A 12,432-nucleotide genomic window follows, 5' to 3' on the forward strand; every position below is an offset into this window, starting at 1 on the left:
GTGCCACAGAGCATTATTCCTCTGCAGCAGGAATTCCATGTGTCTGACTATCAGGAAAACAAAAGGTTGTACTTGGCGAAATGATCCACGTCATCCAAAAACATTGAAAAACAAAAATATCTTCTCGATTAATATAGATGTATACTTTAAAGAGGTTCTTCTTTGTTTGCGTTATTTTAACAATACAAGTGGCATTGTACCACAAGATAAATGGAGCCTTAGGAAAGTGTGCTGGGCATATAGACTTATTATGAAGTGTGCTACTTCCAGGGTGGGGGACTGAAGCCAAGCATCAGTCTTTTATGGAAGGTTTGAAATGAATGCTTTTTGCCTAGTTCCTGTCCGTGCCAGCAGTCCTGCGCCTCCAGACTGGTAGGAGCATGCAGTATGGATCTGATTATCCGCAAGTTGCATTGTGCCCCAACAGTAAAAAAGGGTCCATCATAAATCTTTGACCAGAAGTGCTAACACCAAGTTAAACTACTGTACCAGTAGATATAAGACTTACCACAGTTCCTGTGCCAATGCTTATAGAAGTAAAAAGGAATCAGAATTACGGGCATCCTACCACTGGTGTATCTGGTGGCACTACTCAAATGCACCCTGGACGAACCACTGATATCAGAATGCTGTTCAATATTGCATGGTGATGCTTATATATTACAGAGTGATATAAGAAAAAGTATTGATGGAAATACTTGGGTTGGCACTTCTTAACTTTGGAAGTACCGCGCACTATCACCACCGGAGTGGTCCCCTGGCACTCTGGCAGCTCTGAAAAAAAAGGGGAGTGGGGGTGAGTTAGTGGGAATAAGATGGAGAAGCGCAAGAGAGGAGTGATGTGCTGTTGGCGGCCTCAGTCCAGTGGGTCTGTTGGCTGGGCTTGTGTTGTTTTACAGCTGGTAGTTGTTGTGTGCTGTTGTGCGATTCTATGTGTGGTTTGTTTTGTTGTTGCAGTGTAGTGAAGTTTGTGCGGATTGATGTTTTGTAGGCTTGTGGTTGTGTTTGGGTAGGGTTTGAGAGGTGTATGCGTAGGGGTGAAATTGTTAGTGGATTGGTTAATTGGCATTGCTGAAGTTGGGTGCTCAATTTCCGTATTCTCTCCAGGTGGGTTGCGGGAGCATCTCTGCATCTCTGTCTCGATCTGGGCCATCCGATACTCACAGTCCCTTTCACACATGGCATCCACTCAGCTTCATAACCCTACCCAAGTTTGGGCTTGGCCACCTAGGTGACACCTGTCTATGTGTGGGGCAGGCATATATTTGAGCGTCCCTTCAAATGTGGTCCAAAGAGCATTCCCAATCTAGTCGGTGCGCAGCATTGACTAGCCAAGGCTCCTCCATTCGTAAGTGGCGGGTGGTTGTCATTCAACTAATTATTCAGTTGTTTATGCAAGCTATCGCTCCCAGCTCCTTAGAAATGTGGCACATGCTAAGGCTTGCAATTACGTCCCAAGGTGGCGCCTGCCTTCATTCAGCACTCCATACGGGTAATGCCCATGTCAAAGTCCACAACTTAGTTCACAACTGTCCTAAATGACTGTCCATCCCTCTTAGCCAGCAACGTTTAGAGGCTGACTCATACTGTGCAGCTGACATGTTCCAGGTAATATTGCCAGCAGAAATGTGCCCAGATGTCAAATACGGGCCAGTATGGCGCCAGTGGGGTTGTTTACAATTGACCTTTTCACAATTGACCTCGGTAGAATTGATCTTGGGAGAATTGACCTAATTTAGAAGGTCAATTAGGAAATATATGCGGGGGGGAACCCCCCACAACCCCTCGCCCTATCCAAGACCCCCCGTAATACCCTTATATTATTTAGAATCCAAAACCAACCCAATACATGTATAAAATAACTAAAATAATATAAAGGTCAATTGTGCAGAAGGTCAATTAGGACCACTATGATTAGGTCAATTGTGAAAAAGGTCAATTTGGGTAATACCACCAGCGGACATGTTATGCTGAGAAAACACCAGCAGTGTTTGCGGAGCGTGGGACCCAGAAGAGGTGCAAGTGCGCATGTATTTATTTATTTTTGCATTTATTTACAGTGCACATAACCCGTAGGTATCTAGGCGCTAGTTTCATTGTGGAAGGGTAGGTTATTTATAACGCACAGTTTTTTAAAATTTATATTTTTAATGTTTTTTCCCCAAGCGCGGGTCTGGGATTTGAACCTGTGTTTGCTCAGCGTAGTCTTGCTTCCAAAACCCACGCGTTGCCACAGAGCTATCCTCCCGTCCCAGTGGGGCATGGTGGGTAACAGGTGGTGGGATGGGCTAACGGACAAAGAGGGGTATGGTGGGATGGCTCGAACGAAAGGCAGCACGGACAAACGGGGATACGCTGTAGGGTGGCCAGGAGACCTAGAAGACGGACAGCAAGGGCAGATGCAGCGGGCCAGAATTAGTTATCCCTTGTATATTCACATACAGATGTTAGTGGATTTATTGTTTGCTTTTTGTGGCGTTATTAACTCAATCTCTGTGTTTGCCACTCTGGAACACCAGTGCTAAGCTTTAGACGTGGCACCATCTCAGTACGTAAGGCCTTCCGGACGAGTTGCCTTATCAATGTTTCCATTGCAAGATATTGATCTAGCCTATTGCCCGAAAAAAGCGGAATACCGCTTGTGTGTTGGACCTCTCTCAGATGCTCTTCAGGGAATGTGTTGGTTTAATCATGCTCTTTGTTAAAGTAAACCCTAATATCTTTTTGTTTTCCTCAGTGCTGTGGTGATTGGAATCCCAGATCCAGAAGCGGGCGACATTTTTGGATATCTGAAATTGGAAAACATCAGAGGCCATAATTTGGTAACTAGAGGAGTGTTAGATCATTGGGACGATAGATTTAAGTATAAACCTCCGATTTCCGAGGGATTGCGGAGTCTGTGAATAGGAAATGACAGAATTATGCATTTAGGTCTGTCTTGTTAATATCAAGGGTTTTCAATGTACTAGACATTGCACCTCATTACAAGTTTGGTGTTATCGTTTCGGTAAAACCGCTGATATACCACCAAACGGATTTACCGGTACTACCACTTCGTCTGGCAGAATTACTGCTGGATTGCAAGTGGCAGTATGGCAGTGTTAGTATCCATTTATTGGAGTCCATAGGACTCGATGGGGGTTTCGGCAGAATTATCACCAGCGGTACTTCCGCTGGCAGGTAATTCGAGATTTGGCCTTTGTTTGGCTGTAAAGTGGGGGAATTACCTCCAACACTATGCTGGAGGTTTTTCCTCTGCCTTACCTCCAAACTCGTAGTTTGGTGGTGTGGTAATGCAGGGGTAATGCAGTGATATCTCCGTTGCCACTACATTACCGCCATTTTTGGCCACACTGCCGAACTCGTAATGAGGCCAAATGTGACTAATGAAAATGCAGAAATTGCGGCCACATGTTAACAAAAGGCGATATGATACTCTACATTCCTGTATTTTGCTAACAAAAATGAATAAACTAATTCCCTCTAAATGAGTCAGAGTTGATAATGTTACAAAGAGAGTTGCTTTGTGTACTCTATATAGCTGTATGATTCCCGTCCGACTTCTCCATGGTGTATTCATATTAAACATCACAGTGTTCTTTGCTGGCAGTACTGTGCAAAAGACAAGCTGCCACTTGCTCCCCCTGTTTAGGCATTGGTGCCTGGTTATAGAATAAAACGCCTATTCATTTGTGGCATGTTTTATGTCTGGCTCACCCGCAGCACTGCCAACCTTTTAGAGGTGCAGCCATGCTTGAAATCATATTGTTTTCTTTGTAGGCCACACATTTCAGCGTCGCGGGATGTGGTTTAGTGGCCTAAATTGATGGCTCTTGTCTCAGTTGTTCTTGAGAAAAACCCTGGCTTGGTCACTTGGCATGATTTTGCGAGCGTTAGTAAATCTCTACCTTAGTGCAACTGAGTGTCGCCACCAAAATTACCAGTAAGGAAGTATTACAGATCGATAAAAAATACATCATAGGCATCTCTGCACTGTAAACCAATGGCTGCATCCTGTGCTGTATCCCAATGGTTTGTAGTGTGTGCTTTTTAGAAACTACCTGATACTCCTTACAAACACCTAAATCAGTGGTCTTCAAACTGTGGGGCTGACCCTGTACAGGGGCCTGGAGGATGTCTGGGGTCGGGGGAGGGGGGGCAGTCTCTTTAAAAAAGTAGCCCAGTGTCTGCTTTTAATACAAAATATAAGCACGTATGGCATTTGGCAGGCCCGGCTAAATGAATTTTAATCATCGGGGGCATTGACCCAAAGCAGTCTTATGGTCTAAAGCTTTCCTACTGTATCAGTGATCACCATTGTGATCTTAGAGAGTTTAACAGACATTTATTTATTTATTTTTTGTAAATCGCCACACGCCCTTGGGCCTCAGAGCGCACATAAAACCATAGCGTCAAACAGAACGAGAAAACAAGAGACAGAGAGAACCAGGCATCAATTGCCTATGATAGGAATAATTTAGTCAAGTGAGTTGAAAAAGAAGGTCTTGATAGTTTTTGTTAATATGGATAGTGATGTAGAAGATTTGATGAAGAGGGGCAAGGAGTTCCACACCCAAGATGCCCGAACTTCAGAACCTGTGCCTCCCAACCTCTCTAGACATTATATGCATGAATGAACTAGGACTAAACAGTAATTCTTTCATATCGGGTATAATGGAGTCCTCCAAAATGAACAGGAAGCCCACTACCTGCAGATTTGGAAAGGATGGGGGGATTAATTGAGCAAGTGATGAGCTAAGATGACCTTTGCATGAGATTTAGTCCTACTCTAGCAGAACTCGCACCGAACAGCAGGCAGCTCCAGCTACGGTCTTTGTCTATCCGAGATATTGAAAGGTCCTGATGCCGCTGGCATGTAGGGCATGAGTAACGAAGAGTTGCTGCAGAGACAATCGAATATCTTCTGAATGGGTTGCTAGGACTCCCTAGATCAGACCCAGCATTGTGTTCCTCGAAGTGAAGGCGAATCATGTGGCGCTATTGCTAAGTGCAGCTCCCAACAAGAAAGCCATCTTACCGCTGAAAACAGTCGTTGACCTTGGCTAAGGGAACAGGCACTGACCGTTCCGTTACGAATGGAAGTGAAAAGAGTGAATGGCGTAGAAAACCTAGCTAACCTTCAATTACTGGTTATAGCTTTGATTACTTTATGATGCAGAGAGAGTCTGTGGAAGTGGCAAAATCAACGCTAGGCTATTCACAATCATTTTCTGCCCACTTTTTTCAGGTTCTGCTGCATCACGTACAAGGCAGTCGTTTTCAGACAACCAGCTCATCTCGCAGATGACCTCCACATATCAGGTGGCATCAGATGCCCCAGAAGTGCTTATACCCTCGAAGTACCGATTCCCTGTGTGTGGAACCTCATGCTTATAACTCCCTGTCCCCTTCTAGCAATTGTATTCCTTTTACTTTAGCTTATTCATAATGTTCTTTATTTTTGCATCTTTGTTTCTATATAGAATGTTCCTTGTATGAGGATTATCTGTTTTAATATATTGTTTTATGTTTTTATCAGTTTCCTTTTCTTCTCTGTTTAGCGCCCAATTACCTGTGATTTAGGGTAAACACAAGAGGGGGGCACTAGAAAATGAATCTACTCACGCAGCACTTGAAAGTTAGTTGTATGATCTGTAATTATGGCACTTCTGATAAAATAGGATAAACCAGCAGCAGGAACACGGCAAAGAGAGGCTTCGCCCACACCTTGTATATTGACTGGTGAAGATTGTGCCTAGATATCTCGTGCTGGTTGTTCAAAATGATGCTAACAGAAATGTAATTATCTCCAGGACGCTCTGCAGAGCCGAAAGGCTTTCTCTTCTCACCTATATTCGTCGCCTCGAAAGACGCTGGCTCAAATCCCCTTCTCTGGCTAACCAATCTTCTAACTTCTCTTATCACTCTCTCTACGACTCCTGCCTCACATCTGCCAAGCGCTCCTTCTACTCTAACCTCCTCCACTTACAAGCTTCTCACCCCCGCTGTATCTTCCAGACCCTCTCTCGTCTTCTCTCCCCTCCTACTTCCGACCCTTCCATGAACTCTCCCCTCTCTCCCTCTGATTTTGCCAACTTCTTCTCTTCCAAAATTCTCTCTCTTCGCCAGACCATTCTCTCCTCTCCTTCCTCTACCCCTCCTCCCTCCCTCCCATTCCCCCCTCTGTTATTATGTCCACTTTCTCTCCTATCAACCCAGCCTGCGTCTCCCATCTCCTGTCCAAAACTCACCCCACCACTGCCCCCTCTGATCCTATCCCCACCTTCCTCATCCCCAAAGTCTACCCCCTCCTTATCCCCTACCTAACCACCTTCTGTCTCTCCTCTGCTTCCATTCCCTCAGCTTTCAAACACACCACCATCATCGCTATCCTGAAAAAGCCCTCTGCTAACCCTCTTCTCACCTCCAACCTCCGACCTATCTCCCTTCTCCCCTTCATCTCGAAGCTCCTCAAGTGCCTTGCATACTCTCAACTCTCAACTTTCGTCTCCTCCCACTCCCTGCTCCCCCCCTCTCAGTCTGGGTTCTGCCCTAAACACTCCACTGAGACTGCCCTCTCTTACGTACTTAATTTCCACCTCTCTGCACGCCACACTAAACAATCCTCACTTCTAGTCCTCCTCGACCTCTCTGCAGCTTTCGACACTGTTGACCACCCCTTACCTCTCAGTACTCTGTCCTCCTTGGGCTTCAAAGGTACCTGGCTCTCCTCTTACCTCCCCAACCGATCTTTCACAGTCTCCTGGGGTGGCCGAACCTCCGACAGCTTCCCCCTGATCTACGGAGTCCCTCAGGGTTCTGTACTTGGACCCTTTCTTTCCTCTCTCTATACCTCCCTTCTCGCCCTGTCATCTCTTCCTTCGGCATCTCTCACCACTTCTACGCCGATGGCACCCAACTCTTCCTCTCCTTCTCTTCCTTCACTGCTGACCTCCACCACACTCTTTCTTCCTGCCTCATGGCCATAAAAACCTTGATGTCTTCCCACTTTCTTTCCCTCAACACTGACAAGACCGAGGTGCTTTTCTTCCCTCCTAACACTCCCTCCCCACCCCCCCTTTCATCTACTTTCCCCCTTCCAATCTCCCCATCTCGTCCCACGCCCGCAATCTTGGCCTCCACCTTGACTCCTCTCTTTCCTTTTCAAACCATATCTCCCTAACCTCTCGCGCCTCTAGGCACCACCTGTTCAATATCCGCAAGATCCGCTCCTCCCTCACCTTCCACGCTTCTGAACTCCTAATTTCCTCCCTTATTTTATCCCGCCTTTTCTACTGCTCCTCTCTTCTTTTTGGTCTCCCCTCCTCTCACCTGACTCCCCTAAAATCCATCTACCACTCCTCCATCCGTACTCTGTCTTCTCGGTCCTCGTGATTCTATCTCTCTCTCAACTCGGCTGGCTTCCCTTCCTCTCACAACTGAAATTTCAATTCCTCTGTCTTGTCTACAAATCTCTCCATGACCTGCCCCCTCCCCTTCTCTCTTCCCTCCTCTCATTTTACCATCCCTCCCATTCTCTCCGGTCCGCCGATCTCTACCATCTCACAGACCCCCTGACCTTTGCGCCGCCTCATGCTTCAGCTCCTTCCAACTCTTGGCCCCCCTCCACTGGAACTCCCTTCCTCTCTCCATCCGCTCCTCCTCCACCTACTCATCCTTCCGCTCCTCCTTGAAATCCCTTCTTCTCCATTCCCCTCCCTGACTCTCTCCTCACCCCCCTCTCCCCTCCTCAAGCCCCTACGCCCCTCCACTCACCTCCCTCCTCCCTCTTACCTCACTGAACACTGCTACCAAGAGGCGCAGGAGGCCACCTGGGTTATTCCACCCCCTCCCGCCCTCCCTTCTCCCACCCTGCTAGCATCAAACCTGATTCTCATACCCTTAACCTTCCTCCTCCTCCCCTCTCCCTCCTCCTCCCCTCCCCTTAAGTAAATTGTTCCATATATCGTACCTCTGGTTTGTTTCTCGTTTGTAAATAAGCTTCTTTAAATTTTGTAAAGTGCTTTGGCGTAAAGCGCTATATAAATTCAATAAACATAAACGTATTCTGATGAAATATATTTTGATAATAGGTCACTAGCCACTTGGGCTCTTCTAACACATGCCTTGTCGGCACTCCGACTTGGTTAGCAACATCTTACAAAGCGAATAAACGCTATTCAAATCTGAACCTCCTATCTAGGATTCATCCATTCCCAGTGCACGATTGACCCTGAATGTACTGGAACCATCGAATTTCATTGCCTTGAGAAAGACCCGGGAGAGTTGAAACACGTGTTGGCTGACTTGCACACATTTTAAATAAAATTTCCTTTGTTGAAATTTCTGTTAACATTGTTTTAAACAATAGCAAAACAGATGGTGTCTGCAATAACGGCACTCCCGTCCCCTGCACACCTTTTTGCCGAAAAAAAATCAGCCGAAAGTAATTCAAATACATGTGAGCTAATGCATTTAGATACAAATTGCATGTTGAGATTGATATGATATGATATGGCATTTATGACGTGCCTATACAAAATTGTTTCAAGGCGCAACGAGGCAAGGGAGGGGGAACAGAGGGAAGACGGACAACGATCCTACTAGGCCAGGTAGCAGGATTCTTGGAAATGTTGTGGGAAAATGGCACTGTACACCTGATCACCCTCTGTCCTCCGTGCCCAGGTTCCTGCTCACCCTGCCACCATCTTGCACTGCTTTCGGGCCACCCCTTGCACTGGGGTCTGTACCCATATAGTCCCCCACCTCCCTTTCTTTTCTTCTGCACTTATCAGATATCTTACCTGTCTGCTAAACCCAGCACTTTCCATGCGTTGTCTGCACTACCACTGTTTTGTCTTTATTATTTATGTATTTTAATTATTTATTATTATTTATCTGTTACTCCTCTGCGCCGCACTTTCCACCCCCCTTGCACGTTTTCCCTCTCCCGTGCACTTGCGTGTTCTCAATGTCACTGGGCCTAGTAAGATCGTTGTTTTGTTCTGCCCTGTTCCCCTCCTCTCCCTTGCCTTGTCGCGCTCTGAAACACTTGTGTACGAGCGCAATATAAATATAATATCAATATCAAAATGATGATAGTGAGAAGGTCGGATTTTCAAATCTTCCTTTATATTCAGAATAAGGCAATACAAAGCATTTCGTGACATCACTCCCTTCATCAGGTGCAAATCAAATATCTACAATGCAATAAGATGTAATGACAACACTGTAAATGTATTTGAAAATTGAATTCTACATACATATGTTTAATCAATAATATAGTTAATGATGTGAAACCGTTGATATGGAAGCATAAAGTGGTGAATGTTCGAAGCACATTCTGCCAAGATTCTATGCATTTTTCAAATGAGTTTATTATTGATGGTAAAATCTCAAGGTACGACCTGGCGGGCAGAAAGACACCCGCGAGCACAACTCGTAGTTTTCCGGTCCGGGAAATACGGTACCGACAAGCTTACCAGTACCATAGTTCCTGGACCAGCAAACTTGTAATGAGGCCCTTTATGTGCCTGGTACTATCGGTCTGAGCAGCGGAAGTGTAGCATGTTTGTGTATTCTTGGTAAGGCATAGAAAACTGGAGTGATGGATGAGATTGATGAGAAATGCTTTGGTTTTAGTAGTAATCCAATTATCTTCTGCTTTCTCTAGTGTACTTTTGATCAACTCCTTAATTTCAATGATGGGGTTTCTGTGTAGATTCATGTACACATTTTCATCAGATAGGAGATTAAGACAGCTCATGTGATAAAATTCGAAATCCATTACCACAATGGCTCCCCCCTTTGTCTGCCGGTTTGATGACCAGACTTTCAGCTTTAGCTAAATTCTCAATGCATTTGAGTTCGCTGTTTTTAAGATTAACTGGTCATCTTTTCTTGAAGTTAACTTTGTGCATTTGTTTGATTACTTGACTCTCAAACATATTAAGCACTATATTGTTGAATTTAGCTTAGAACTGACTTTTAGGGCGTTCTAGGGAATCAAACGAAACAGATTCACTTTCAGTTGGTGGTTGCAATATAAAAAATATCTGCAAACGCATCTTTCTGATCAATTTGTAAAGGTTCACCTTCTCAGTGAATAATGTGTTCGATGTAGGGACAAATGACAGTCCTAGATTGAGGAGCTTTATGTTGGTCACTCAAACGTTTTTGAGCAATATTCACCACAATATTGTTCTCTTTGCTTATTTCAAATTTGACCATAACTTTCTTCGTCCCTCTTCTTGTCTGTTTATTTGGTCTAAAAAAAGGGGCCTGTGCGATTGTGTTGTTGGGGGAACCAATTGCACACAATTTGTATCGAAATGCATTAGTACACATGTATTTGAAATACTTTCGACTGATTTTCTTTTTCTCCAGCTATTGTCTTCCAACCTCGTGTCAAGGTTGAGTTACCTCCTCTGCACCCAAGTTTTTATGAACGTTTTTCTTAATTGATTCTAATTATATTACTTGTTGATTTGCATCAATACCATTTGTATACATTAGTAACATTATTTTAAACAACCAGCACGAGATATCCGAGCGCAACCTTTACCTTTGGTTTAGGATGCTCTTTATGCAATAAAATAAAAAGAAGTAAGGTAACAGCAGGACGGAAGGTTTTCTAAGGATTGTGAATTGCTGCTATGCACCGCGATGTTTTTTTCAACAGCGGGCAGGGATCATACATGCAGGAAATATATTCAGTAGCAAACATAATTGTATTCCTAAGAGGGTGAAAGCAGACAAGATCTGCAGGCAATTGATCCAATCTTTGCACGGTTTCATTTATTTTTGGCTCTAGTACGTGGTGCTAGGGCTTGTACATAACTTCTGGTTCCATCAGAGCAATGAAGACCTGCGGGTGGCGGCCTGAATTTGAAATGGCCACAGTTGAGAAAGTGTTTGATTCATTCAAAGGCACGAGAGCTGGCGACTCTGTTTGGTTGCTGCACCGCCCATAGTGTACCTTGCCAGCTGCCACCACCGGGCATCCTGATCCACTTTTGGGGCAGTCTGACAATCGAGCCGGCTGCATCTCGTTGCCCAAGAGGAGGGACTTGAAGCTTGGTGGGATTAGAGGGGTTTAAAATGCAGCAGCACCAAGTGGTGATCAGCGTCTTGAGTCTCTGACTTGGCGACTACGACCTTGCCAACCCCAACCACCCTCCAGTCATGCAGCAACTGATAACCGCACTGCCCGATGGCCTCGGTTCAGCATCAGGATCAGCAGTTGAGTTACAAGATGCCAGCCTCTACAACCGCTGCTGAGCATGGGCATAAGGACCATAAGCCAACCTGGAGACCAGACAATGGCAAAGGGCTGGAAGGTCCCAAAGCAAAGCATATCACAGTTCTGGTGACTAAGTTTCTCTGTGTTCCTTTTCTTGCACTTGGTACCCGAGCCCAGTACTAATTATCTTTAATTATCATTGATATGATATGATATACCCAGAGGTTTCTAAGTCCGGACCGGGGATCGAATCTGTGTTGCTCCCTGTCGTCTTGCTTCCAGGCGAGAACGTTGCCCCTAAACTATTCTCCCATTGAAAGTAAATACTGGTCGAAAAGCTATCAACGGGATAAAGATTTTGTACACTTAAACTGGGAAAAGGCAAAAAATTTAAAATGTTACGTCTATTTTTTCAAAAATAGTAAATCATTAAAAGATATCCTAGACTCAGCAAGATGCTCTGTACCGCAATAATTTCCAAACTGGAAAGGATGGTGAAATATTAAAAAGATTGTGACATGTTTTAGCTAAGAGTCCCACTGGTTGCAAGCGGTTGTTAAAAAACATCTTGTACAAAATTGACAACAGAAAGGTAAATTCACCTTTCTGTGGAAAAAAGCAGGTATCTGGAAGATTCTCGTGAGGGTGAGGGGTCAAGGCAAGAGATTTGCGTGTATCAGTTCATATTGAGTGGCTAACACCAGGGCAATGAGGTATTTCGTTTCTGCAGAGGAGTACAGCTATCCAGTAAAATGGGGTATTATTCAGCTTTAGCTGACCCTGTTTTGGTTCTCTGTTTTCCAACATAATTTCTGGTGAACAGATTTTGTGGTGCTGATTAAGTAACAGTGGCTCCTTCACTTGTGGTGGAGATGGGTGCTGCATGCATTATTTTGAGGTCTTCACAATCAATATGTTGACTTTACCTTGGGTCTCAGAATCACAGTCTGTTACATAGTGACAAAAATAACTTTCTGCATAAAAAGATTGATAAACTGCAACCCCCATGTATACTTTCCTGCAAAAAGAAGTGTGTTTCGGTAAAGACTGTTTTGTCTTTGCGTATCCAAAATGACACCCAGCAGTATGCCGTGCCAGGCTCTGAGTTCTTTAAGGCGTCTGCTCCATCAAGTGTATATGAATCCAGAAAAGGGGGTCGAAGCAAGTATGAATGGTGTGTGCCACATGTT

At 44.7% G+C, this 12,432-nt stretch overlaps 1 protein-coding gene across 4 annotated transcripts in view; it reads left to right on the plus strand.

Annotated features, from left to right (window-relative positions):
* Positions 1-12,432, plus strand: part of RPUSD3 (RNA pseudouridine synthase D3) — a 166,849-nt gene that overhangs the window by 96,882 nt on the left and 57,535 nt on the right. For all 4 annotated transcript variants that reach the window (XM_069643363.1, XM_069643361.1, XM_069643364.1 and 1 more), the window contains exon 7: positions 2,738-2,822. In XM_069643363.1, coding sequence (XP_069499464.1) covers positions 2,738-2,822 — 85 coding nt within the window. The remainder of the gene's footprint in view (positions 1-2,737; positions 2,823-12,432) is intronic.

Source organism: Ambystoma mexicanum, chromosome 2p (genome assembly GCF_040938575.1).
Source record: "Ambystoma mexicanum isolate Mex_15411 chromosome 2p, UKY_AmexF1_1, whole genome shotgun sequence".
NCBI lineage: Eukaryota > Metazoa > Chordata > Amphibia > Caudata > Ambystomatidae > Ambystoma > Ambystoma mexicanum.